This window comes from Bufo bufo, chromosome 4, assembly GCF_905171765.1.
Source record: "Bufo bufo chromosome 4, aBufBuf1.1, whole genome shotgun sequence".
NCBI lineage: Eukaryota > Metazoa > Chordata > Amphibia > Anura > Bufonidae > Bufo > Bufo bufo.
In genome coordinates this window covers 145,704,143-145,731,164 of record NC_053392.1, presented here as the reverse complement: position 1 = coordinate 145,731,164, position 27,022 = coordinate 145,704,143, and the positions used below count along the sequence as shown (strand labels likewise).

Here is a 27,022-nt window from a genome sequence, read left to right as displayed (position 1 = left end):
CGCAGCTCGCAGCCCCACCTGATGTCAACAACGACGAGGCCACGAGATACGGTTTCGTCACTGGTTTCCAAGATGTGACGTTATGCTCTCCCTGGGAGCACATAAGGTCAGCTTGGTACAGTTTACACAGACACCACGCAGGCACAGGGAGGCACGGGGAGTGAGAGAGGGTGGTCCACACGACCTCCAGTATGACTCCACACTTGCTCACAACCCTGGCAAGCTGAGAGAGACTTTTTACTGCCCCAGTAAAAACAGAGCTTTGCCGGCCTGGTAGACTGCCACCAGTTCCTCGTTTGATTTAAGTCTGACCCACTAACTGGAGTACATAGCATGCGAAACCAACCGCAGTAGCGTATAACTATGCCGAAACACGGACGTGGGAATTCATGGACCGAGATACAAGGACACGACAAGATTAAATTATATATTTAATTTCCTTAAGGGCGCACTAGACAATACACAATATACACAGAGTATACTGTATATACAGTGGTCGGATGTGCAAATGCAGGTGGTATGATACAAACAGAGTTAAAGAGAGCAAGAATCAGTTACCAGGTGGATGAGTAGTCCTTTGGGTTATGATGAATTCTGGGTTTCTCTAATCCTTGGCTGTAGTCACATTAGGGCAGTGATGTTAACAGTTTGTCCATGGCCCCTCCAAACTGGCCTCTGGCCTGCATGGGCCTTTTCACCTGTAGTCGGTCACTCCCCTCCCTCCCTCTAGGAGGAGTCTACCCTCCCTTCCTTGTCCTGGTAGCCAAAGACCCACAAAACCCATTATGGTCCATAGCTCCACACCAGAAGTTCGCAGGGAGATGGTTCTGGGATCTATGGATCCCCCTGGGTTCCAGCTACAGGTGGAGACCAAACATGGTGCTGTTATTAGGTCCCTGCTGGGAGATATTTGCATCTCCCCTTCCTGGCATCCTACCCCAAAACTGCGACCAGGGGCAAGTCCGTCTTTGCCCTTGGCTTGCAGATATCTAACTGGTTTATGCCTATGATGGATGGGCAGTTCATAATTCCTTATGAACCCCTGTTTCCATGATGTCTGATGGATTTTTTTGAGGACCAACTCAGCCCCCACCCTTTCCCCACCTGGCATTCATGCTGCCAAAGAGGTTTGAGTTAGGTGTGAACTGAAAACATGTGGCCTGCTTTGAAGCCGGGCCCCCTGTGGAGTCTGCTCCCTCTGCTAGCTGACAGCCAAGGGCTGGAATTAGGTCATGGCTGGAATTAGAATATAACTCCACATTCCTCACAGTGGTCATCACCTATAGTGAATGGCAAATACAGTGTTATCTACAAATAGGTGTGAACTATCATTGCAATCCTGTCTGTGATGATAATGAGATGACTAATAAAAAGCGATCTCTACAGAACAGGAATTGTCTTCTTAGCAACACGCTGAAGATGGCTATGTGTAACATACAGAGACATGTTTTTTAACATGCCTCTTCTATCCCTACCCCAGTCCCTGGCTCCTTACATGTGGGCAGTTTCTTACTTGTGAGCCAACCAAGAAAAAAAAAACCAATAACCCCATATAGAATATGGCGAAACGCACGTCGAGGTGCAGCTCTGGTCACAGACCTTGGGTTCCAACATACCATGGGTAATTTGTGTTTTTGTTTCATGCATTGTTACTTTGTTAATTCAGTATGATTTATTGCTTACACACAGCATTCCTGCTCTGCCCTTGATTGTGTTACTATTTGGTAATCCGCATTTATCGGATTGCCATCTATGTTACCATTGGGGGGTAGGTGTGCTGTGTGTGACCACATTGACTTTTTTGTATTATTGTATGTAGCATTCACATGGTTATAGGTTACTTTGGGTGAATTTACAGCTCTCCCATTAGTATGCAGCTTTATACCCAATGACTGTGACCCCCTTTTCCCTGTTAGTCCGGTATATGTGAGGGAGGTTGATTTTGGTCCCACCACATGGGGCGCACTACCACCCTCTTTACTTTGTGCCTTTATGTTATATTTATTGTCATTTAATGTGTCTTTAATAAACTACATATATTTAATATGTGTGCTCTCTTTTTCTATATGGGGTTATTGGTTTTTTTCTTGGTTGGCTCAGTATATCATACTAGACCCCAGTGTATCTAAATACCCAATTTGAGTTTTTTTCTTATAGGTTGGTAGGTTGGTCAAACTGTTAGTTTCTTAGTTGTTCCTGCCTTATTTCTGCCTGTACCTGCCAAACTTGCCCCCAGTGCTGCTTGCTAGCAGTTCTGTGTATTTCTCTCTTCCCTGCAGTTCTCTGGTTAGTTAATAATCACAGGAAAGAGAGAGAGAGAGAAACAAGGCTACAAGTGATCAGCCCTCAGTGATCACTGCTGACAGTAAACATACAGGCTATAAGCAGTAAAAAGGCTCTAAAATCCTTCTGCCTGTGTCCCTACACGCTTACTGTCAGTACTAATTGCTGTTAGTCCTTTTATCCTCTCCCTTCCTTGTGTTCACTAGCTAACCAGAGAAGTGCAGTGAAGAGATAAATGAGCATAGCTGCCAGTGACCAGCACTGCCAGCAAGTCAGTTAGGTAGGGCTAAGCATTTATAAGGCAGAGACAGGTCAGAAATATTGCTGCCCACATGTAGGGAGTCATGTGTTGGGGCAGGGAGAAAAGAGGCAGGCTTCAGAATATAGTTGCTGTCCTTAGCAACGTTCAGAATGTGCTAAAGAGGCACTTTTCATGTTGTTTTCTTATTTAAAAAAAGTGCATATTTACCTCATAAAGTTTATTAAAAAAAAAAATGTAAATCACTGTTCCGTTATAAATATCTGTAAAGAATAAATCAAGGCAACTGGACTTACTGTAGATTTTTTGAAAACTTTTCGCTCGTTCTTCCAACGAGCTTTCTCAATTCTGAGTGACTGTACAAGATTCTCTGGGAATGAATATGTAACTGAATCAACATCTGGTAATTATACCCAGCATGGGGTCAGAGGTCATTATACCCAGCATGGGGTCAAAGGTGTTGACAGCATTGTATGTGGCAGACAATAGATGTCTAACCCCCCCCCCGCCTCTTTTCAAGCTTGGCTTCTCCATTTTTACGTAGATGGCCTCCTTCACACCTCGTTTGTACCAATCGGCCTCCTTATCCAAAACACCAACTTGACTGTCTTCAAAGGTGTGACCTGTTTCTTTTAGATGTAAGAACACGGCTGAATCTTGACCAGAGGTTTTGGCCACATACAATGCTGTCTTGACACCTTTTTCAGGTAGGTCATTGTCACCTACTGACTCCAATTAGGATAATGGAATCAACACCTTTGACCCCATGCTGGGTATAATCACCTCTGACCCCATGCTGGGTATAATTACCAGATGTTGATTCAGTTACATATTTATTCCCAGAGAATCTTGTACAGTCACTCAGAATTGAGAAAGCTCGTTGGAAGAACGAGTGAAACGTTTTCAAGAAATCTACAGTAAGTCCAGTTGCCTTGATTTATTCTTTACAGATATACCATGACCTGGATAAATGAGAACCTTCATAGACACGTTCCGTTATAAAGAATGAAATGACAGTTAAGTGTTAACATAAAAACTTGATTTAAACAATAACTCATTTCCTGATTACATATTCCACTTCACTACTGCAGAAAAACTTTTTGAAAAGCAAGGAAAGGATTCTTCTTCAACATTTTTAAATATAAAACTCCCTTATTATTCTAATGTGAGTGCACCTAGATGTTGTCATATACTGTGTGAGAATTTGGCAGAAATTGAAGCAATTTGGTGCAATTTGACACATCTTGTTTTAGAGAAATCCTCTGCACCTAGATCATAAAGGGATATGGCTTTCTTGCAAAGGGGTGTGATTTAGGGTAAATGTTTATGCACCAAAATTGTGCTACAGGTCTGGCACAAACTAATCTAACCAATAGTTGGTACACCATTAGACAAAGACCCTGAAATATCATGTTTGCACTCCAGAATTCTGGCTTCAAAAAGTCACAAAATTGAGCTTTTGAGACTTTTGGCTTATTGGTGTAAAAATTATGTGACTTTTTGCATTTTTACACTAACTACAGTTTAAATATGAGTAGGAAAGTAGGTGAGGGAGAATGTTCAAACTGGTGTAAAGTAGGCCTGGCTTAGTTGCCCATAGCAACCATCAGATTTCACCTTTCATTTTCCAATGGAGTTACGAAAAATGAAAGGGAGAATCTGATTGGTTGTTATGGGCAACTAAGCCAGTTCTACTTTACACCAGTTTGATTAATCTCCCCCGCTGCTTTTTATCACTGAGACTTAAAAAAAAAAAAAAGGCACAATCTCACTCCAGTAGGAGTGTGGAGTAGTAAAACTGGAGTAAGTGTTAGGTTTAAGAATAAGGGCTCATGCACATGACCGTATGAATTTTGCTGTCCGCAAAACACGGATTCGCAAAAAATCCGGATAACGGCCATGTGCATTCCGTATTTTGCAGAACGGAACAGCTGGCCCCTAATAGAGCAGTACTATCCTTGTCCGTAATATGGACAATAATAGGACATGTTCTATTTTTTTTGCATAACGGAAATATGGACATACAGAATCAGAATGCACACATAATAACTTCAGTTTGTTTGCGTACCCATTGAAATTAATGGAACAGACACGGAAAGAAAATACGTTCATGTGCATGAGCCCTAAGACAAATTTATCAAACAACATGCAACATTTCATAAATGTGGCATAAAGTACTCCAACACAGGCACAAGCAAAACTGACTTCAAATATTCCCCTCATTAAAAATTCCTCCCAAAATGTCTAGCTATGTACTAAATTTTCCATCCACCATTGTGCTAAATTTGATGCATGTCTAGACAGCCTAGGTTTTCACCGTCTACAGGATTAGTAGATCTGTTCCATTGTTTCCTAGCGCAAGTATGCAAAGTCATCATTCTTATAGTTCATTTAATTCCTGCCTAGTTCTGTACATTCTTGAGTTAGGAGATATTTTTTCTTAATTGTGAAAAATGGATGTAATTGAAAAAATAGAATCATGGTCGTACTTTTATTTTCCATTCAACGAGTTTCCCCTGAGTTTTCAATGCTTTGTGCAGAATAAAATTCAACAAATATTAAACCCAGAGAATCGAAAATAATGTTTTAAGAAAAAAATGAATGTCATATTGGCTTTTGTACAGTGTCAGTATACATATTCTCTCCTGCAGTCTTCCAGTGCCCATTATTGCACTTCGCTAAGCTTTCACTTGCCATTCTCACTAATATAATTGCCAAGAATTCTGTGTTTAAAACTGTATTTCTCATTTCTTGGTGCTTTTGTCCCTTCGTCATGGACTGTGTCCTCTTTGAGAGTGGGAAAGAATAACTTTTACCATTTCTCATTTTAGGAAACCAACATTGTGTATATGTTATTAAAGCTAACACCGCAAATTGCTTCCCACAACTGTGCCCTGTGAGTGTAGACTTTAAGACTAAGATTTCTGTTGTTTCCTTGAAGATACCCAGCTCTCAGCTAAGTGGAAAATTTATTGTAAGAATTTCAAACCTATTAATTAATAGTCCAACCCTTTTAATGGCACATGGACAATGGAAAATATATTTATGTTACAATTGTTACAATTGCTTGCCAAATTAACAGTCGTAAAAATGATTCCAAGTGAAAGTAATTGTTTTTTTTAATTCCAAATCAATTTTTTTATTTAGCTAAATTATGTTTTGAAAATCTAAGTATTGCAACCTTGTTCTCTCTGAAGACACCCCTTCAACCCCTTTAGAACCAATTTATTTTGAGCTCTTAGAGCAAAGCTAGTTTTTACATTTTTCCACTGTCAAATTCCAATAGCAGAAAGTTTTTTTTTACATATATTTTTCTATTATCCAGCTGTTTGATGGCTTATGTAAGGGGCATTGCATTTTTGGTCTTGCCATTTTAGGGTTCATTTAACTTACTTATTGACTTTTATTAACTATGAATGTGTGAATAGAAAAAAATGAACTGTTGCCATTGGTTTTGGGTCACCATCACTAATGGGGTGCCACAGGGGTCAGTATTGTACCCTATTCTATTCAATATATTTATTAATGATCTTACATAGTTACATAGTTGATACGGTTGAAAAAAGACATAAGTCCATCAAGTTCAACCAAGGGATAGGTGGGGATGCGAATCCCAGATGGAAGCAAGACTCAGATTTCTACACTTTTTCATAATCATTAATGTTGTTTACTTTTAAGAATTAATCTAAACCCTTTTTAAAACTGTCCACTGTTCCTGCTGTGACCACGTCCTGAAAAGTCTATTCCACAGATTCACAGTTCTTACAGTAAAGAAGCTTTGACGCTTCTGGAGGCCAGTGCCCCTTGTCTTTTGAGGGCACTGGAACAGTTTTTCACCGTATTTTTTGTATGGCCCATCTATATATTTGTATAGGTTAATCATGACCCCTTAGACGTCTCTTCTCAAGACAAATAAATTCACTTATTTTAAACTTTCTTCATAACTAAGACCCTCCATGCCCCTTATCAGTTTAGTCGCTCTCCTCTGTACTTTTTCCAACTGCAGTGTGTCCTTTCTATGGACTGGTGCCCATAACTGAACTGCATATTCAAGATGAGGCCGCACCAATGCTTTGTAACATGGTAATATTACATCTCTGCCCCTCAAGTCCATGCCTCGTTTAATGCATGACAATATCCTGGTGGCCTTAGAAGCAGCTGATTGACATTGTATGATGTTATTTAATCTACCATCTACAAGGACACCCAAATCCTTCTCTATAAGTGACTCTCCCAGTGTTACATCCCCTAGGACATATGAGGCAAGGAGATTATTTTTACCAAAATGCATAACTTTACATTTATCCACATTGAACCTCATTTGCCAAGTTGATCCCCAATCACTCAGAGTGTTCAAGTCAGCTTGTAGTTTATGGACATCTTCCATAGACTGTACAGTACTAGACATATTAGTATCATCTGCAAAAATAGAAATTCTGCTATTAATCCCATCCTCAATCTTTTAGAAGGCTTGCACAGTAAAGTATGAATTATTGCAGATGACACTAAACTGTGTAAATTAATTAACACGTAAGATGACAGTACACTTCTCAGATGGATCTGGATAGATTGGAGGCTTGGGCAGAGAAGTAACAGATAAGGTTTAACACTGCCAAATGTAAGGTTATGCACATGGGAAGGAAAAATACATGTGTCACTGGTACATACTAAATTGTAAAACACTGGGTAACACTGACATGGGAAAGGACCTAGGAATTTTGGTGGACAACAAACTAAGCTGCAGAAACCAGTGTCAGGCAGCTGCTGCCAAGTCCAATAAGATTGTGGGGTGCATCAAAAGGGTCATAGATGCACGTTGACAATAACATAGTCCTGCCACTGTACAAATCACTAGTCAGACCACATATGGAGTATTAAGTACAGTTCTGGACTTCTGTGTAGTGATGGACGAACATCGGCCGGGACAGTTCGCGAACGCGATCAAATGTTCGCGAACCCCAAGATTGCGGCGGGCCACATTTACTTTAATGGCAGGCGAACCTGAAAAACCTTCAGCTCATATTTGCAGCCAGCAAACACTTACTAGAATTACACAAATAATCCCACAACATGGTAAGTGATATACCAGAGGGGGATCATTGGCAAAAATTCCCACAAAAAACTGTATTTTAATCAGGGGCCATTTTTATGCGTCTTAAAGGGAAACTCTCAAAAATGTGCCCTGCTGGAGCCTAGAAATTTTTTATTTCCTATCAGTTTGATGTATGCAAATGTGCAGCACTCCACGTTTTTGTATCCGGCAGTCTATTTAAAAAATGCATACGTTAACGTAATTTTTTTTTCTACCATGGAACCGTATAGTGAACGGACGCCACTGTACGGCATCAATCTGAGGCATCTGTCAACACATACATTTTTGGTATGCATTAAATGGATGACAAAAATAGGATATGAACCCAGCCCTAGTGTCAGAATAAGCACCAGTACACAGCGGAGCAGCGTGGCGGAGAGGGGAGGCCGCCATGTACTGACAAAGCGCTGCCTCGTCCTGGTGGTCAAGGATGAGGACTGTGTTTCCCAAGGATCATTTTCTACTGGGAAATACAGGGCACAGTATAATACACTAGAATCTATATAATATAAAGATATTAGCCCTACCCCCGAATGATAATACAATTAAGAGATCATTTATTATATAGAAATACATCTATGTTAGGCGTATTTCTGACACAGATTGTGGCGCTAGGGTCCTTAACATCGCAATCTGCATATTTTTCCTGCTCATGCCAGGTCTAAAAAAGGATGGCATGGGCAGGAAAAGGGATATAGTTATGGCCATCCAGATATTGAATACCACCACCATACATTGACCGGATAACACCTCTGTACAGTGACCAAATAACACTGCCATACCGTGACCGGATAAAAGAGCATAAGAGGGCATAGTACAGGGAATGACTAGGGGCACTGCACAGGGTGTGGTAAGAGGGCACAATGCAGGGCATAAGGTGGCACAGTACGGGGTGAGGAGCACAGTACAGGTTGGGGGGCACAGTCACATGACGCTGTAACATTAGAAGATCCTTATGGTGAATGTGGTTCATACGCCGCCATAATTAGAGGCAGAGGAGTGAGACAGGGGTGTGATTATGTGGCTAGAGATAAAAAAAAAATTAACTGTCGGCCAGTACAGGCCCCAAAATTAGCCAATTTGCATTCACCTGACAGCAAAGAACTTTGGATTCTGTGGCTGGAGGTACATTAGGCGTTCACAGGATAAATATGTAACTGTCGTACAGTACAGGCCACAAAAATTTTGCAATAGACATTCACCTGACAGCAAAGAACTTTGGACTCTGTGGCTGGAGGTACATTAGGCGTTCACAGGATAAATATGTAACTGTCGGCCAGTACAGGCCCCAAAAATTTGCCAATAGGCATTCACCTGACAGCAAAGAACTTTGGATTCTGTGGCTGGAGGTACATTAGGCGGTCACAGGATAAATATGTAACTGTAGGCCAGTACAGGCCCCAAAAATTAGCCAATAGGCACTCACCTGACAGCAAAGAACTTTGGATTCTGTGACTGGAGGTACATTAGGCGGTCACAGGATAAATATGTAACTGTCGGCCAGTACAGGCCTCAAAAATTTGCCAATAGGCATTCACCTGACAGCAAAGGACTTTGGATTCTGTGGCTGGAGGTACATTAAGCGGTCACAGGATAAAAATGGAACTGTCGGCCAGTACAGGCCCCAAAAATTACGCATTCAAGAGACATAAAAGGCCTTTTATGCTGCTGTATTTACCTAAGACAGGGACCATGATTTGTTCTGGGTGGTGGCGGATATTTGTGGGCTGTCATGAGGAAATTCAATCAAACGTGGTCAACTCGTCAAATGTGTTAAATTGCTCCGAGATCCATTCCTCATAAATTTTTCAGTTTTTTTTTTTCGTGAGCTAGGCGAGTGCGCTTTTCGATCACGATCCCCCCTGCTCCGCTGAACGTCCTTTTGGACAGGACTCTGGACGAGGGGCAAGCCAACAGTTCCATTGCAAATTGTGCTAGCCCTGGCCACAGGTCAAACTTGCACACCCAGTAGTCCAGGGGTTCATCGCTTCTCAGAGTGTCCACATCGGCCGTTAACCCGATGTAGCCGGACAACTGTCAGTCTAGGCGTTCCCTGAGGCTGGATTCAGAGGGCGACTGTTGATGGGTTGGCTGCAAGAATGATCTCATATCCGAAGTCACCAACACATCTTCAAACCGCCCTCTTCTTGCATGCGCGGAAGGATTGGTACCCGTAACTGTTTCTCTGTGAGTGGAAATTCCTCTGCCAGCGCCCGCAAAAGCAGAATGCAGCATTTTTCAAAGCAAGGCCTGGAAGTGCTGCATTCTGACAGCCCTCTGTGATTTAGTGTTTGTACCGGTGGTCTAAGTACGTTGCCACCCAGTACTGTTCTTTGCCCTTTATGCTTTTTATACAGGGGTCCATTTTCAAACACTGGAGCATGAAGGCCCCCATTTGCACTAAACTGGAAGCGGTGGAGTCACCTGGCTGCTGCTCATCATCCAGGATAATGTCGTCCTTGGTCTTCTCCCCCCAGCCACGGACAACACCAGGGATCCCCAAAACGTTTAAAGCATGCTCTTCTTGCTCCTCCTCCTCCTCGGCACCATCCTCCTCTGACTCCTCTTCAGACTCCTGTTGTTGACTTGTCTCAAATGGAGTATCCCCCTCTGGGAATTCATCCAGCATTGCGACTTCTTCATCTTCCTGCTCCTTGAAGGCTTGATCAATGACACGACGCAAAGCACGCTCCAGAAGGAAGGCCTAAGGTACTATGTCACTGATAGCGCCCTGGCTGCGACTGACCAGTTTGGTGATCTCATCAAATGGCCGCAGAAGTTTGCATGCGTCGCGCATGAGCAGCCACTGGTGCGGTGAAAAAATAACAAGCTCCCCAGAACCTGTCCTTCTGCAGAGTTCATACAGGTAGTCGTTAACTGCATGTTTCTGCTGGAGCAGCCTATCAAGCAAATACAAGGTGGAGTTCCATCACGTTGGGTAGTCACAAATCAGACGTCTAACGGGCAGGTGGTGTCGCCACTGAATGTCAGCAAGGCGAGCCATGGCTGTGTAAGATCTTCTAAACCCCGGGATATTTTAAAAAACGAATCACTGCACGTCTAAGTTCAGGACTTGTGCCATGATCAGCACTTGTGTCATTTTGCCCTGTTTCAGCACGCTCAGCAGATTGGCACCGTTGTCGCACACCACTTTACCAACAGTCAAATTGAGCGGGGTTAGACACTGATCGGTCTGTGAGCGCAAAGCTGAAAGGAGTGCAGGACTGGTGTGGCTCTTGGCTTCCAGGCACAAAAGACGCAGCACAGCATGGCAACGTCTCACCTGAAACATCGAAAAGGTTCTGGGGAGCCTGGGGGGCCAAGCTCCCCAGAACGCATGATGCCTATGATGCCAACCTTATGTAATGTTTTGTTTCCAATAGAAGGACTACCTACTGTATAATACTAATGCAATGTCTCAAACTATGCCTTACATAAATTATTACACAACTGATTTTAAGTTTGTTTGTGCTATAGTCAAAGCTGGTATTGTTTTATATAAAATTGCTGTACCAAGGATGAAGGATTGTGTAATGAGAAATATTGGAATGTTAGTGTCTGGTGATAGTAACAGCACTAATGACCTGAGCAATAGTGGACTGGGGCAACTGGTATCCTTCTACAAACAGATTATAGAATTAACCCCTTAATGACTAGGCCTGAGAAAGCCTGAATGACCAGACACTTTCATGATTTAGCGCACATGGTGGTATAACAGTTCTAACGTTTTTATTTGTTGTGCTCTCAAAATAATTTTTGCAACATATTTTATATGACACCTAGTTCTGTTTATTAATATGCTTTTTTAGATTTTTTGCTTCTTTTCAACCTAAAGCTTTTTATTTTTTTAAATATGCAAACAGACACCAAAACTTACTAATTAAATGCATTTCCTTTTTTTCTCTCCGTTGTTCTAGTATATAATATGCATACTTTTGCATGAATGGGACAACTATGGCGATGGTTTTGGTTGGCATAGGCATTTTTTCTTTTTTCTCAAAAATTCCATTCGGACGGTTCGACGAATTTCACAAAAAGATAAAATTCTATCAGAATTTATTTGTGATGAATCACGTTAAAAAACAGCTATTCCCTTGCTGCTGAGAGCCTGTATAGTGGTGTCGAACACTGTGCATTGCAGAAACATGCAGAGTCCGCTGTGCTAGTGAAACAGTACTGTGAGTCAGTATGACATGCAGATGATAGGCATTACTCATAGAATCACTTCACATTTCATTTATTTTGTCAGTTACTGGGTCAAAACTGACCAAATAACTCAAATGTGAACTCAGCCTTACAGGTCAATGTTAGTGTCAAGAAGAAACACACTCCTTTTATACTGTCACCAGCTAATTCCACATAGATTTCAACAGAACCTGTTCTATTAAATGCTTATACAAGTAGTGCCCCCATGACCGAGTGGTGAGTGGCAACATCATAAGGAGTCAACACAGTGGCCCAGTCACAGAGTGGTGAGGGTGGGACTCGAATGAGGAATAGCATGAGTCGTCAACACAGTGGCCCAGTCACAGAGTGTTGAAGGTGGGAATCGCATGAGGAATTGCATGAGACATCAACACAGTGGCCCAGTCACAGAGTGGGCCATGCTGATTGTCCTCCGGCAGCTTGATGAAAAATTCCCACACCGACGAATATGGCATTTTCCCCCCACCACTCCGTGCTGACTGCCTGCTACCGCTGGTCTGTGAACCCATGAACCTCTACTTCTTTGTGGAAAGGTAAGCTCTTTCGTAGCAGGCGCTCTACCCTAGGCATGTTTGGCTACAGATCTTACATTGCTTCCACCCTGCTGACTAATGCCCACGCTACCACCCAGCTGACTAAGCTGCTGCTTCACGCACAAGCTGCCACCCTCTTCTCCTGATGATGCTGATGATGATGCTGATGAAGCCCCCTCTTCAATCGGCTCACACATGCGATCGGCCACATCATTGTCCATGCTGCTTGAGACTATGTCCCCCGGTCAAACAGTGAATAGCACAGGGCACCAGCCTCTCTCCTCTTCACCCAAAAGATCCGATCTTCCACAGACCTCCTCCTCTACAGGGTTAAAGAAGATTGGCAGAATAGTGAAGCACCCTTTTGCAAGTTGTTTTTAAAAGGTTTTATTCTACTCACAAAAGTCGGTAGACAAAAAGCATATAGCACAATCAAAACGTCTCGTTCCTGCCCGACCCGGGTTTCGCTGCCTCGCTTCTTCAGGGGCGATAACTGCGCATGTCCGCAGTGGGGCCCTTTAAATAGCCCAGCTTATCCCATTACATGAGCCGGTGTTAGTTCGAATCATATCCCAAATTTACAAACAACAGTGACAAATCATACATATTAAAATTACAGACAGTAATCTTTTTATACATTCAAAATGAATTAAAAAGTTTCCTCTTGCTATTATAAGCTAACTCACATATACACCCTGTATAAAAAGATTACTGTCTGTAATTTTAATATGTATGATTTGTCACTGTTGTTTGTAAATTTGGGATATGATTCGGACTAACACCGGCTCATGTAATGGGATAAGCTGGGCTATTTAAAGGGCCCCACTGCGGACATGCGCAGTTATCGCCCCTGAAAAAGCGAGGCAGCGAAACCCGGGTCGGGCAGGAACGAGACGTTTTGATTGTGCTATATGCTTTTTGTCTACCGACTTTTGTGAGTAGAATAAAACCTTTTAAAAACAACTTGCAAAAGGGTGCTTCACTATTCTGCCAATCTTCTTTAACCCTGTAGAGGAGGAGGTCTGTGGAAGATCGGATCTTTTGGGTGAAGAGGAGAGGGGCTGGTGCCCTGTGCTATTCACTGTTTGACCGGGGGACATAGTCTCAAGCAGCGCGGTTCCAAAACCTTCATCATTTGTATAATCAGTGTGAACTACCTACCACACTACCCTGGGACCAGCAGCAGCGCAAGTAACTGTCCGTGTTGGGACACAGGACTGACTTTTCTTTTTGTATTTTAACATCATTGTCCACGACTGTCTGCACGTCACTGATGCAATTACTGTTTAAAACAACCTACAATTTACAGTAATAGATCACTTTTAGCAACCCCAATTAGTGCAGAAAGGTATAATGGAAAAGCTTCCATTACCCAAGCTTTACACTGTCCTATTGGTCCCTGCTTTGGAGTATTTTCTGAACATTGTCGCTAGTGCCTGCAATGTCTCTCCCTGCACTAAGACCGGGCATGAGAAGGCTTTTTATAGGGCTGTGACATCACAGGGGCTGGCTATCTGGAATTTTTTCCTGCAATTCGGGTTTAATTCCAGTTCGTCAACTTCAATTTGCTCACCTCTACACATATGTCCACCAAGAAGTCATTATAAACCTCTAGGAGACACCGACACTTTATTATTATTTTTTTTGCACAGGAGAAGACAGCCCCCTGTTGGGGCATTGTACATAGACAAAGTTGATCAAGGTCTACTAGGATCCTGCAGCTCTGCTCCAAGACACCTGAGTCACATGATTGCCAGGTCCAGTGAAGGTTGCAGCATACAGTACCTGCTTCCTCTGTTCACTGCATAGCGCTCATCAGAGCAGAGGAGAAGGCAGGAGCAGTAATAAACTGACAGCCCGGAACCCAACCTGCTTCTCCTAGATTGCAGGGACAGGGGCTTTAATCCCATACCAAACATGTACAGGATTCCGGATTAAATTCCAGATTAAAACCCAGCCGAAAGCACCATACATAACAGCATTTGGTCGTACTGGAGTTAATACAGTCTTGTAAGGTTATTTGTGAATACAACCATAAACATAGTCCCTTCCATCAAGTGATAGTCTACAAGCAGTTTAATGTGTGGTTGGCTTTTTTGGGGGTTGTCTCAGCACACCAGAGGGTCCTCTGGTACTTTTGCTGTCAGTTCCAGATCTGATCTATAATGTTTCAAACCATGAAAGTAGTTAGAGGTAGTGTTGGGCGCGAATATTCGAATAGCGAATATTAATCACAAGTATTGGCACTATGAGAATTTGCGAATATCTAGTGATATATATTCGTAATTTCGAATATTCTAGATAATGTTTTCATCAGTAACCTCCCTTCTTGCTTGTGGGCCAATGAGAAGGCTGCAATTTCTTTGTCTGAGCTTAGCAACATCCCTAGCAACCAATAGGAAAGCTGCCTACCCCTTACTATATAAGAGCCTCCCCAGTAGCCCTTGTATGCAGTACTTTGCAGATCTGAGAGAGACAGCAGTGTTATTTCTGTGCTCTCTGCTTTCCTGTGTCATAACATTAGATAGTTAGTTTATATATATATAATAAAGATAGTTAGTGGGAGATAGTCAGTGTAGGTTAGATAGTGATATAGTGTAGCTGGTTCTGCTGTCCATACATACATGCTACAGACATAGTGCTGTGATGTCAAAAGTTCACAACAATACTTAGTGCACCAATCACTAATAAGTAGACAGACCTGTTAAAATGTGAAGTTGCACGTATTGCGCCAAAATATTCGCATCATTAGTGTCAATTTCACAATCGCGAATATATTGGAGCACTCTATCTGCGTATAAAGCTATTGTAATGTTCTTCCGTGCATATTGAACGTGAACCTGTGAACATATTGCAATCTTGCATACAACCACTGTTAGAGGTTTCTCTTCCCTACACCAAAATACCCATAAACTATAACATTATGTTACATTCCAATAGCTTTATCATAATACACCTAGGAAATGGAAAAAGGACTGTATTCTTTTGGGTCTGTTATTTATATGACTCTGTGGTCTGCATGTCTTTCATTGGTATGTACTGTAACGCTCATTCTTTATTTTTATATTTTTTTTATTTTTCTAGGGCTGTCGTACACATTCAGGTGAATGATGTGAATGAATTTGCCCCAGTATTTAAGGAAAGCACATACCGAGCAACTGTAACAGAGGGTAAAATCTATGACAGTATTCTGCAAGTTGAAGCAATGGATGAAGATTGTTCTCCCCAATACAGCCAGATCTGTAATTACGAGATTGTTACCAGTGATGTACCATTTGCTATTGACAGAAATGGTGAGAATTTTAATGAATGCAATTTTATAGAATATGCTTCCTTAAAGAGTCTGGGCTTTTTATAATAGATGACCTATCCTCAAGATAGATCATCAATATCACATCTGTGGGGGTCCAACACCAAGCACCCCTACCGATCAGCTGTATGGGGAGATCACGCGCAGTGCGTACGTGCCTTTTCCCTTCTCCCTTCCTGCTCACCGCTGCTATCCCATAGACATGCAGAAGCGCATAGGAAGAGAGACAGGAGACGGCACGAGCGCACTACGCCTGCTGTCTCCCCATACAGCAGACCTTCGGGGTGTCTGACTTTTTTGAAGTTATGTTTATGGAGCTGTCATTTTTTGTGGGGCAAGCTGTGCTTTTCAATGATACCATTTTGGGGTGTGTTACTTTTTGATCACTTTTCATTTGATTTATGTAGGAAGTGAAGCAACCAAAAAAGGGTGAATCGGCCACCTTGACTTTTTTGTTTCATCGTTTGCTGTATGGAGAAATTATTTTTATATTTTAATTGAACAGGTGTTTTCATACATGGTGATGCACATGATTTTTTTTATTATTGTTTTACATATTTTTATTTACATTTTAGGGAAAGGGGGTGTGATTTGAATTTTATATTTTTAATTTTTAAAAACTATTTTTATACTTTTTTTATAGTTCCCATAGGACACTATAACAAGCAATCGTTAAATTGCTTCTCTCATACACGCCAATGCACTAGTCGGGAAGTGATTAAGGACTTATCTGCGCAGCCATCATCAGTCTCCTCTAGAGATGGCTGCATTCACCATATAACTTTACCATCATGCAGGGAACATGCAGCTATGGACTAGAAAATTGAATTCTGTCCCAACTACAAACTAGATCACAAAATTATTCAACACAGACTTCTGTACTTAATAACTACACAGTGTTAAAAGCTGGACAGTAACTTTAAGTATATACAGAACAAAGATTGAAATTCTAAGGGAGACATTTATCAAAACTCGTGTAAAGGAAAACTGGCTTAGTTGCACATAGCAACCAATCAGTTTCCACCTTTCAGTTTTCAGAACTCCTTTGGAAAATGAAAGGTGGAATCTGATTGGTTGCTATGGGCAACTCATCCAGTTTTCTTTTACACGAGTTTTGATAAATTTCTCCCTAAGTGTTTTCATTAAAATGTGAAATCATTCAAGCAAGATAGATAGAATGGAAGGAAACATGGATAGAAAGTTGGACAGATGATAAATAGAGATAGATAGATAGATCAGATACGATAGATCGGTTAATCATGTTGTTGATGTAAATTTAGAATTTATATACTGTACATGTTGCCTAAGGGTACTTTTACACTAGCGTTATTGTTTTCCGGTATTAAAATCCGGTAAAGGGTCTCTATATCGGAAAAAAAAGCATCAGTTTTGTCCTAATGCATTCTGAATAGAAAACAATCCATTCAGCATGCATCAGGATGTCTTCCGTTCCGTCCCTTGTACGGTATTTGACCGGACAAAATACCGCAGCATGCTGCAGTATTTTTTCCAGCCAAAATCCCGGAACAATATCGCACTTGCCGTATCCGGCATTAATTTCCATAGAGATGTATTTATGCCGGATCCGGTACCAAGTGTTCCGGAAAATGCTGCATCACAGGATCCGGTTTTCCAGTCTGCGCATGCGCCGGGACATTGGAGGAGCTATTTTTGCTTTTGATCTTTAAACGTATCCGGAAAAACAAGCTTACACGGATTGGCCAGATCCGGCAGGCAGTTCTGGCAATGGAATCAAAAAACGCTAGTGTAAAAGTACCCTAAGAAGGTTAAAGCTACCAGGAAAATGCAGTGCAATCTGCCAGCAGCATGTTGTAGAGCAGGAGGAGCTAAGCAGATTACTATATGGTTTCATGGGAAAAGATTCAGTAAAACCTGTAATTTATGAATTCAATTCTCTGCTCGTTCTATGCTTAGGAGTCTGATGGGCGGACCTACTCAGTGAGTCACAGCTATATATGGTCACTCATACAAAGCAGGTTGTCAATCACCGAGTACTCCCACCCACTAGACTCCTAAGCCCAGAACCTACAGGAGACTAAATAAATGATTTACAATTTACCCTGAAATTTTGCCCATAAAACTGCATATTATTCTGCTCAGCTCCTCCAACGCACTGCATTTTCATGTTGATATTTTTGTTCTCCTGTTACCTTGCTTATCATGACAATACACACAATAGATACATAGAAAGACCCAAGTCAAGCCACTGCCTGTGTGCCGAACAGATATTATTGTACTGTGTACAGGAAGGAAACAGATATTACAGACAAAAACATCAAAATGGGTTGTAAAGATAAAACAAGAACACATAAAACTGAAGCCCACCAGCTTGTTGCACAAGCTATCACCATGGTCCACTAAGTAGAAGCGGCGGTTATGTGAGATACAGAGAGAAAATTTCTCTCAAATGAGAATTGAATTGTCTATATAAACAAGTGTCTGTCATAAAGAGCGGCTGGGGAGCGAAAGATAATATTCTGGCAGAAACCAAATGGAACAAAAAGCTGGGAATCGGCTTGTCTTCTAGACAACAGCAGTTTTTTGGCGTTCAGTAATTTGGATATTAGAGAAAGAATATTATGTTGATGAATTTGTTTGGGCTCTATATAGAAAGCTTTTCTGCCAACCAAACACATCCCCGGCTAATGCACTTATCGCGAGTGTGCCAGATCTGTAACCTTTTGCTAAATGAAAGGGTTTCCAGAATTTGCATAATGAATGATTTCAAATTTGGACAGTGCAGAATACTCTGAAAATACCATGAAATGCTAATTCCTCAAATTGTGTCTGAGGAGGATGAATAAGATTGATAGCGAACCAATGTACTTCCAGTGGTGTGGAAGAAACTTGTAAATTGCCTCTTTAGACTTTACTCATAATACCTTTGCTCAACTAGAAAAGAAGTTATCCAGGCACAAAGGATGCAAGGGTTTAATAAGAGCTGAGCTAGTTTCATCAAAAGTAAGATCTCCACTCTCGTCTCATGGCTGTCATGCAGAGATTAGAGGCTTCCCATGTCTTCAGTTATTGGGGCAGTGAAAATACTTTTTTGTAAGCTGCAATTAGCTAGAAAAAATTAAATAACATAATTATTACTGATTCATTAGCAGACTTACCCTGATTTATTACAATTCTATTTGTCATGTAATTGGACAGCAGAACAAAAAAAAACTGTAATACAAAACACTCAAATGCACATAGAAAATTTCAGAAGAAGGTATGTACCAATGCTAATAATTGTTGTACAGTATGTTCTATTTTCTGTTAAAAAAAAACTGATTTGCTATTCTCCCTAGTTTTAGCATTATACCTGTAATATATGTGATATACTTGTATTTATTATTGCTGTGTAGACCTTAAAGGGGTTTTCTGGTTTGCATCAACATCCTTTAAAAAAATATTTATGAAGGTCGCTGTAATTTTGCAGTGCATTTCTTTTACCTTTATTTTTATAAAAGGGGTTATCTCATGGCAAATATTCTACAGTTTTCAAGCCAACACTTGGATCTGAATACTTCTGTAATTGTGTGTAATTAAAAATGTAATATGGCCAATAAATTATTCACTGGAATCTATCTGTAGAGCACCATCTGCTGTTTGCTCTTTTTCTAATTTCCCTGTCCTACTCCCTGAGATGGAAGCACATGCTCAGTTCCATTCTTCAACTGCCACCAGCTGCAGCAGAAATGACACACTTCTAAGAAAGGACATATCCCATAATTTGACAGCTTGAAATAAATCTAGTAGAGGATTAGGAGCAATGGATGGGGAGATATCTGGATCCATGTGAAGTACAGGGCTGATTTTGGCTTTGTTAGAAAGAGGTTGTTCATATACTAGATGTCTGATTTTCATTTTTTACATTAATCATGGGATAAACACTTTACATTTTGTTATTAATAACAAGCATATAAAATATAATAATGCATTTAAATACAAGAATATCCTGAAAACCACCCATGATCCAGGAAGAGAAAAAAATAAAAGAACACAGACGATACAGACACTATACAAAGCATATAATAATAATCTTTATTTATATATTTATATAGTTCCAACATATTCCACAGCACTTTACAATCAGCATCCAATGGACCCCATGCCTGAATAAAATATTTACCCTTGTTTTTATGTAAATAATACATCTTTTTTATCTCTTTAGTTAATCTCAATTTTGAAGCCCAATCCTTCTGTGTTGAAATTCTATCAGAAATTGAAAATTGCAAAATAGTTTTACTGACAGCATATAAGGCTTTTATATCGCAATCTTTATATTCCCAAGAACCAAGGATTCCATAAATACTCCAAACAGCACAATAATGGAATTAAACTCATTTCAATTTGAAGGAATCTCCTAAACTGATCCAACACCGAAATCCAAAGCCAATATAGTTTGGGGCATATCCATATCAGATGTATTAGATTCCCAGGGGCCATTTTACATTCAGGACAGAGAGATTCATAAAGTATTCAGATAATGTTGTTCGGTATAAAACGCTCTATATAATATGAAATATTGTGATGACCTATAAGGAGTTAATGGGGATATTTCATTGATTGATATCATTTATCCTAAATGTCCTTATTAATGGTCCCCAAATCTACTTGGTAGTAGTTTAGCCACCTGTAAGTTCACGAGTCCATGCATAAGTAAGGAGGCGTGTACTCCTGAAACGTCGCATGGAGGGAAGGAGGTGTGAATGACTTCTGTCTCAGCGTCCCTCATGGTAAAGTTCTATTAGGAACATGAAATGGATGAATCAACAAAAGACATTGAAGGTTTGTTTCACCTGTGGTGTGTGAGTATGAATTACATTGCTCACTGGAACATGTCTTCTACGTTATGAGGTTAATTGAAAATGCAAGTCTCTATTTTTGAAAGACAAAAAATCTACTTCCCACTTTTCTTTCAAAGGATGGAGACTCTTCAAAGATAACTTCTTACGAATGCTCCCATATATCTTTGAAAGGGCACTTTTACATCCACAATTTGCAAAAGTAATTAGAGATGAGCGAATCGAAGTTGACGAAGTGGAATTCGATCCGAATTTCAGGAAAAATTTGATTCGCACCGAATCCAAATTTCCTAATTTTTTTTTCCTAAAATGGCTGCTGCATGTGTTGGGACATGGAGCAAGGAACTCTGGGAACGAGGGATCACCACCAATGCCATGCATGCAGCCAATCAGCAGTCAGCCAGCCCTGTGATTTCACATTCCTATAAATAGCCTTAGCCATCTTGGATTCAACGATTTTCCAGTGTACTTAGTGCAGGGAGAGACGTCAGCAGGAGCTAGGGACAGTGGTAGAAAAGACTTTAAAACTTTTATTTTGCTGTATAGAAGTTCAGGGTAAGGATAGGGAGGAATAATTCCACAGTATTGAAGCAGAACAGGGTTCAGTAGGGGAGTTTAAAGCCTGGGTAATAGGAACAATCCTATTACATCTTGCTGAACTGACTAGGGATCCAAATTGCCATTATACAGCTCTGTAATTGCAGCAAACCGTTCTTGTTATTGGGGTGCAAGTGCTGTTTAAATCAGCCATTAATAGGGTTTATTACAAGGAAATATTTCAAGCATTTTTGGGCTTGTATTAGTGGGAAAAAAAGCTTATCAGCCATTGTGTGGTGAAGTGCGAAAATTACAGCCCTTTTTGTGGGGAATAGTGGCAAAAAAATATATATTATTTGCCGTTCAGCAGTGCAGTTATATGTTCTAAAGCCCTTTTTGGCGTGTATAAGTGGCAAAAAAATATATATTATATGCCGTTCAGCTGTGCAGTTAAATGTTCTAAAGCCTTTTGTGGAGTGTATAAGTGGAAAAAAGAAAGGGCCTATTTGCCGTTCAGTGGTGCAGTTATTTGTTCTAAAGCCCTTTTTGGCGTGTATTAGTGGCAAAAAAATATATATTATTTGCCGTTCAGCGGTAAAGCAATATGTTCTAAAGCCCTTTTTGGAGTGTATTAGTGGCACAAAAAACAGTATTTGCCATTGTGTGGTGAAGTGAAAAAATGACAGTCCTTTTTGGCGTGAATTAGTGGCAAAGTTATATGTCTGCCATTCAGCGGTGCAGTTATATGTTCCATAGCCCTTTTTGGCGTGTATTAGTGGCACAAAAAAAAAGGATTTGCCATTGTGTGGTGTAGTGAGATAATTACTGCCATTTTTAGCGTGTATTAGTGGCAAAAAAATATATATTTGCAGTTCAGCGGTGCAGTTATGTTTTAAAGCCCTTTTTGGCAGGTATTAGTGGCACAAAAAAAAGTATGTGCCGCTGTGTAATGAAGTGAGAAAATTGCAGCCCTTTTTGGCATGTATTAGTGGCAAAAAATATATATATTTGCTGTTCAGCTGTGCAGTTATGTTTTAACCCCTTAAGGACTCAGCCCTATTTCACCTTAAGGACTTGGCCATTTTTTGCAAATCTGACCAATGTCACTTTAAGTGCTTTAAAACGCTTTGACTTATCCAGGCCATTCTAAGATAGTTTTTTCGGCACATATTGTACTTCATGACACTGGTAAAATGAAGTAAAAAAATATCATTTTTATTTATAAAAAAAATACCAAATTTACCAAAAATTTGTAAAAAATTGCAAATTTCCAAGTTTCAATTTCTCTACTTCTATAATACATAGTAATACCTCCAAAAATAGTTATTACTTTACATTCCCAATATGTTTGGATCATTTTCGGAATGATATTTTATTTTTTGGGGATGTTACAAGGCTTAGAAGTTTAGAAGCAAATCTTTAAATTTTTCTAAAATTTTCAAAAACCCAATTTTTAGGGACCAGTTCAGGTCTGAAGTCCCTTTGTGAGGCTTACATAATAGAAACTGATAGGAATCTCTGAGTCCCACTTAATACCCCTGGCACCAAACTTCTAGTATCGGCTTGGTTTGAGTCCTTTTCTGACGTCAGGAGAGCGCTTCACTCAGTAGGTAACGAAAGACACAACAGTGATGTACTGAATGAACACTCTAAGGTTTATTTTTAATGCACACAGGTTATATAGAGGGGGCTTTACCCTCTTTATTAGCATCATCGTATGTTATGTATTTAACCTATCATATTAACACGTTTCTTTCTACGTTTACAGAAAGAGAAACAAAAACGGAACTTCCATATTAGGAATATTGTCCGGGAGTAGTGCCAAAGAGATAAGATTCAGGGTTACAGAGAATAGAAACCTTACAGTATATTAGTTTCACAGCAATCAGAGTTAGTACCTAACATAGAAATGAAACTTCAGTAAAAGCAGAATTGATTTTAACATAATAAAGAACATGGATTCCTTTCAAATCCCCTCTTAAGAACCTTTAGTGGATCACACTACATGGTTCTTTCCTTTCTTGTCCTTTTTCTCTCTATACGATATTAGGTAATTTTTATACCCATCTGGGCTTCGATCCTCCTGGGGTACAGTAGTCTGATATAATGACATATTAGAGAGCCCTTTTTCTAGCATTCGTCTCACACAGGGAATAACACATAATGCTACTACACCTATTACTACAATTACTATTAGTATGACAATCCCTAGTTGCATGAGACCTTGTTTCCAATTTGTGAACCACCCAAAGTATTGATCCCATGGATCATTTATACCTGAGTTCTTTTTCAGTTCTACTGACAGATCTTCAAGCTTTTTTATAGCTATTGTGACCTTACCAGTGGGGCCAGTATTATTTGGTATGTATGTGCAACAGGAGGTTGGATCAATCAATACTCGGCACACTCCGCCCTTCTCTGCAAGAATCATATCCAACACCATTCGATTCTGGAATGTCATGATTGAGTCTGCTTGTAGTTCTTCTGCTACCCCTAGAAATGCATCTCTAGTATAGTTTACAAACCTTTGCTGATTGTAGTATATGTAATTTATCCAATCCACATTTTTATTCACAGTAATGATGGGAAATATTGATTCAAATCCGGCGGCTACTTGATCTCTAGCTTTGAACTCATCTGGGACCCCTCTTGGAACACCTATTGCATCTATATACACATGGGGATCAAAACTTGAAAGGGGGGCGCTTCTTTTGTTTCTCTTTAGCACCCCTTTGTCTATAATATCTGATTCAGTAAAAATGTGTATGTTCATTATAGCTTTGGCAAGCGCACATTCACCTTTCCAGGCACCTTCCAATCTGGATCTTATTTTTCCATCTCCACAGATCCAGTACACATCTCCTATGGAGTACACTTGGTTCTGAGTGAGGGATATGTTCAGATTGCTGTATTTGTGACAATAACCTTTGGTGAAATTCTGTACATTCCTCCCATGTGTACTCCCTTTGTAACATGTGTAGTTACCTGGATATACCTGAATACCTGTCCCTGGGCGAGGATTTTTTAACAAAAGAGGGTATTTTGATTTCCATTCTGTACATACACTGTGGTTATAAGACATATTAACAAAAAGAGTCAAAAAACATTCTTCAACACTTTCTGGTAACACTAGGGGTACGGAACCTAGGTGTGGCTTGGCAGCACCGCATATGTAACAGTTACTTTTATTCACAGAGGCTGCACTATACTTCATCCACTCCAGCCACAAATTAACATCAGAAAAACCCGTCCCCATGACCAAAGTATCCTCATATGTGGGATTAGATATGGCCCTTAGGTTTTTTTTAGAGAAACTATATGCGGGGCTAGTGGGTTTTTGGGGACACCTGTGATGGGCTGGTATTCCTTAGACTTATACATATCTCTAAGTTTGAACATTTGTGTTACCTGAGAAGTCTCAGCTCCCCACATGTAATGGAAGTACCATCCCAATACATAATCTCCTTCATCATATTTACCAGGGTTGTCTATTGTCAATACAATCTTCATTTCCGCTGACCTTTTTTTGCAATGATACACTGAAGAGGTGTCCACATAACACGTCCCTCTCTCAAGGAGTGTCATTCTAGTCAAAAGGGACTTAGAATTTTTATCCCTCCTTTTGAGGGTACTTTCTGGTTTATATCCCCATTTTGTCCCTGTATTCCATCCCACTGATCCCCAGTATCCACAACCTTTTCCCCAGTATGAGTCTGTTACACATATATAGGCCTGTCCTTTTACATAGTCGTTGGAACAATAGTTATAATATGAACATGTTTTCAAGATATCACAAAGGCAAAAGGTGTAGGTGGCTACGTGAGTGTTAGATGAATTATACCAAAAAGTGATGACGCCGCCCTTGCTAGTTGCGGCTACTTCTCCCTTACTACTAATTGGTAAAATCAACAAGATTATTGAAGCAATCTTAGTCAGTACATTCAACCATTTCCTAGAAAGGAGTGAGGAGCTCATCATGTTGGAGGTCAGGGCTGTCTGCCCCCGTTAGTACCTCTAGGCCTTGTTGGAGGTCAGGGCCGTCTGCCCTCGTTAGTACCTCTTGTCCTTCTTCAAGGCCAAGGCTGTCTGCCTCCGTTCCTGCCTCCTCTCTTTTTCTCACAAGCTTCACTCGGGTGGCGTGGATCCAAGTTGGAGACTGTTCAGTCAGCACAGCTGTTCTGGTCACTGCAACCACGATAGTGGGTGGGCCATATGCGAAGTCACCTTGGGATTTTCCTTTCTTCAGTGTTTTGATCACTACCTCATCCCCCACCCTGTATGGGTGGGTGGGTTCCTGTGGAAGAGAGGGAGACTTACAAGCAACTTTTTCCTCAGTTTTATTAAGAACCTGTATCAATTTGGTGACATATTCTTCCCTTATTAAATCAAGATCACCTTCCTGAACTATCATTGGGCGTCTTGCCCAGGGGGTGGGGAAAGGCCTTCCCATGAGTATCTCGAATGGTGATAACCCAAACCTCTTATTAGGTGTCATCCTTATTTCTGCAAGTATTATGGGTAGGATCTCTTTCCATTTTTCAAAAGTACCTGCAGTGGCCTTCCTCAATTTATCTTTGATAGTCCTGTTCATGCGTTCCACAATGCCAGAACTTTGCGGGTGATATGGAATGTGAAATTTCCATTCTATATGTAGTAATTTAGCAATTTCCTTGTTGAGTTTGGAGGTGAATGCTGGCCCTTGGTCAGATTCAATCATCAGAGGGCATCCCCACCTAGGAATGATTTGTTGAGTAAGTATCCTTGCTGTTGTTTTAGCATCCTCTGATTTGGTGGGGAATACTTCAGGCCATCTGGAGAACATGTCAACAATAACCAAAGCATATTCCTGTCTACCATGAGTTTTGGAAATATGTGTGAAGTCTACCTGTAAATGGGTGAATGAAGTAGTGGGATAGTCAAGGTGTTGATGGACTACCTTCAAGGGGTTGTTGGGGTTGTTCATCAAACATGTAATGCACCTGTGTACATATTCTGTTACTAACTTTTTGATGTCAGTAATGTAAAAATTTTGACTCAACAATGACTGAGTTGTCTGTATGCTGTTATGTCCTGCTCCATGGAAATGTGCTATGAAGATGGAAGCACTGTGTTGGGGAATGCATGGTCTCCCCTCTTTGCAGAGTAATTCTGTCTTAGAATTTTTCTGCAATACTGGATAACACCAGTCTTGCCGTTCCTGTTCAGTGGCGTATCTTTGAAGATCGGTAAGCATTTGTGACATCTCAAGGGTTGGAGGTGCCAAACATGGCATCTCCCAATGTTTACATGGACCTGAGGGGCTGTAGTCGGCCGCTCGTTTCGCCTCCCTATCTGCCAGCGCATTGCCCTGTGAGACATGATCCTTACCATTGGTGTGTGCCTTGCAGTGGATAATTGCCAATTGTGAAGGCAATCTGATGGCTTCAAGTAGATCTGCGACCAACTGTGAGTGTGAGATGCGTTTACCATCTGCTGCAGTGAAACCTCTTCTGTGCCAAATCATTCCATGATCCCACACTACCCCATGTGCGTACCTACTGTCAGTATAAATGGTGACTGGTTTTTCAGCATGTAGAATGCATGCCCTGGTAAGGGCAATGAGTTCAGCTGCCTGTGCAGACTGAAACTTTATGGGCTTTGCCTCTAGTACAACATCTGGGAGCATGACAATGGCGTAGCCTGTACAGTAACTGGTGTCATCTGGTCTGGTGCATGAACCTTCTACAAAAACCTCTGGAGCACCTATAATGGGTGTGGATGACAAATCATGTCTTGGAGAAGTTTCGTGTTCCAGGACCTGTAAGCAATCATGTGTATCTGTGAGGCAATCTTCCTGTCCTTTAAGGCCTAAGAGAGCATTCAGTATTGGTGCTGGTCCTGAGGTGTGGGAAGCATACTTGATTTCGAGTGAAGGGTCACTGAGCAGTAGTACCTCATATCCTGAAAGCCTTTGTGCAGACATGTGTTGTGTGTGGATGCCCTTGA

General features: G+C 40.8%; 1 protein-coding gene across 1 annotated transcript in view; it reads left to right on the top strand.

Annotated features, from left to right (window-relative positions):
* The window catches only part of CLSTN2 (calsyntenin 2), a 1,304,869-nt gene that overhangs the window by 787,621 nt on the left and 490,226 nt on the right, over window positions 1-27,022 (top strand). The window contains exon 4 of the mRNA XM_040428021.1: window positions 15,458-15,666. Coding sequence (XP_040283955.1) covers window positions 15,458-15,666 — 209 coding nt within the window. The remainder of the gene's footprint in view (window positions 1-15,457; window positions 15,667-27,022) is intronic.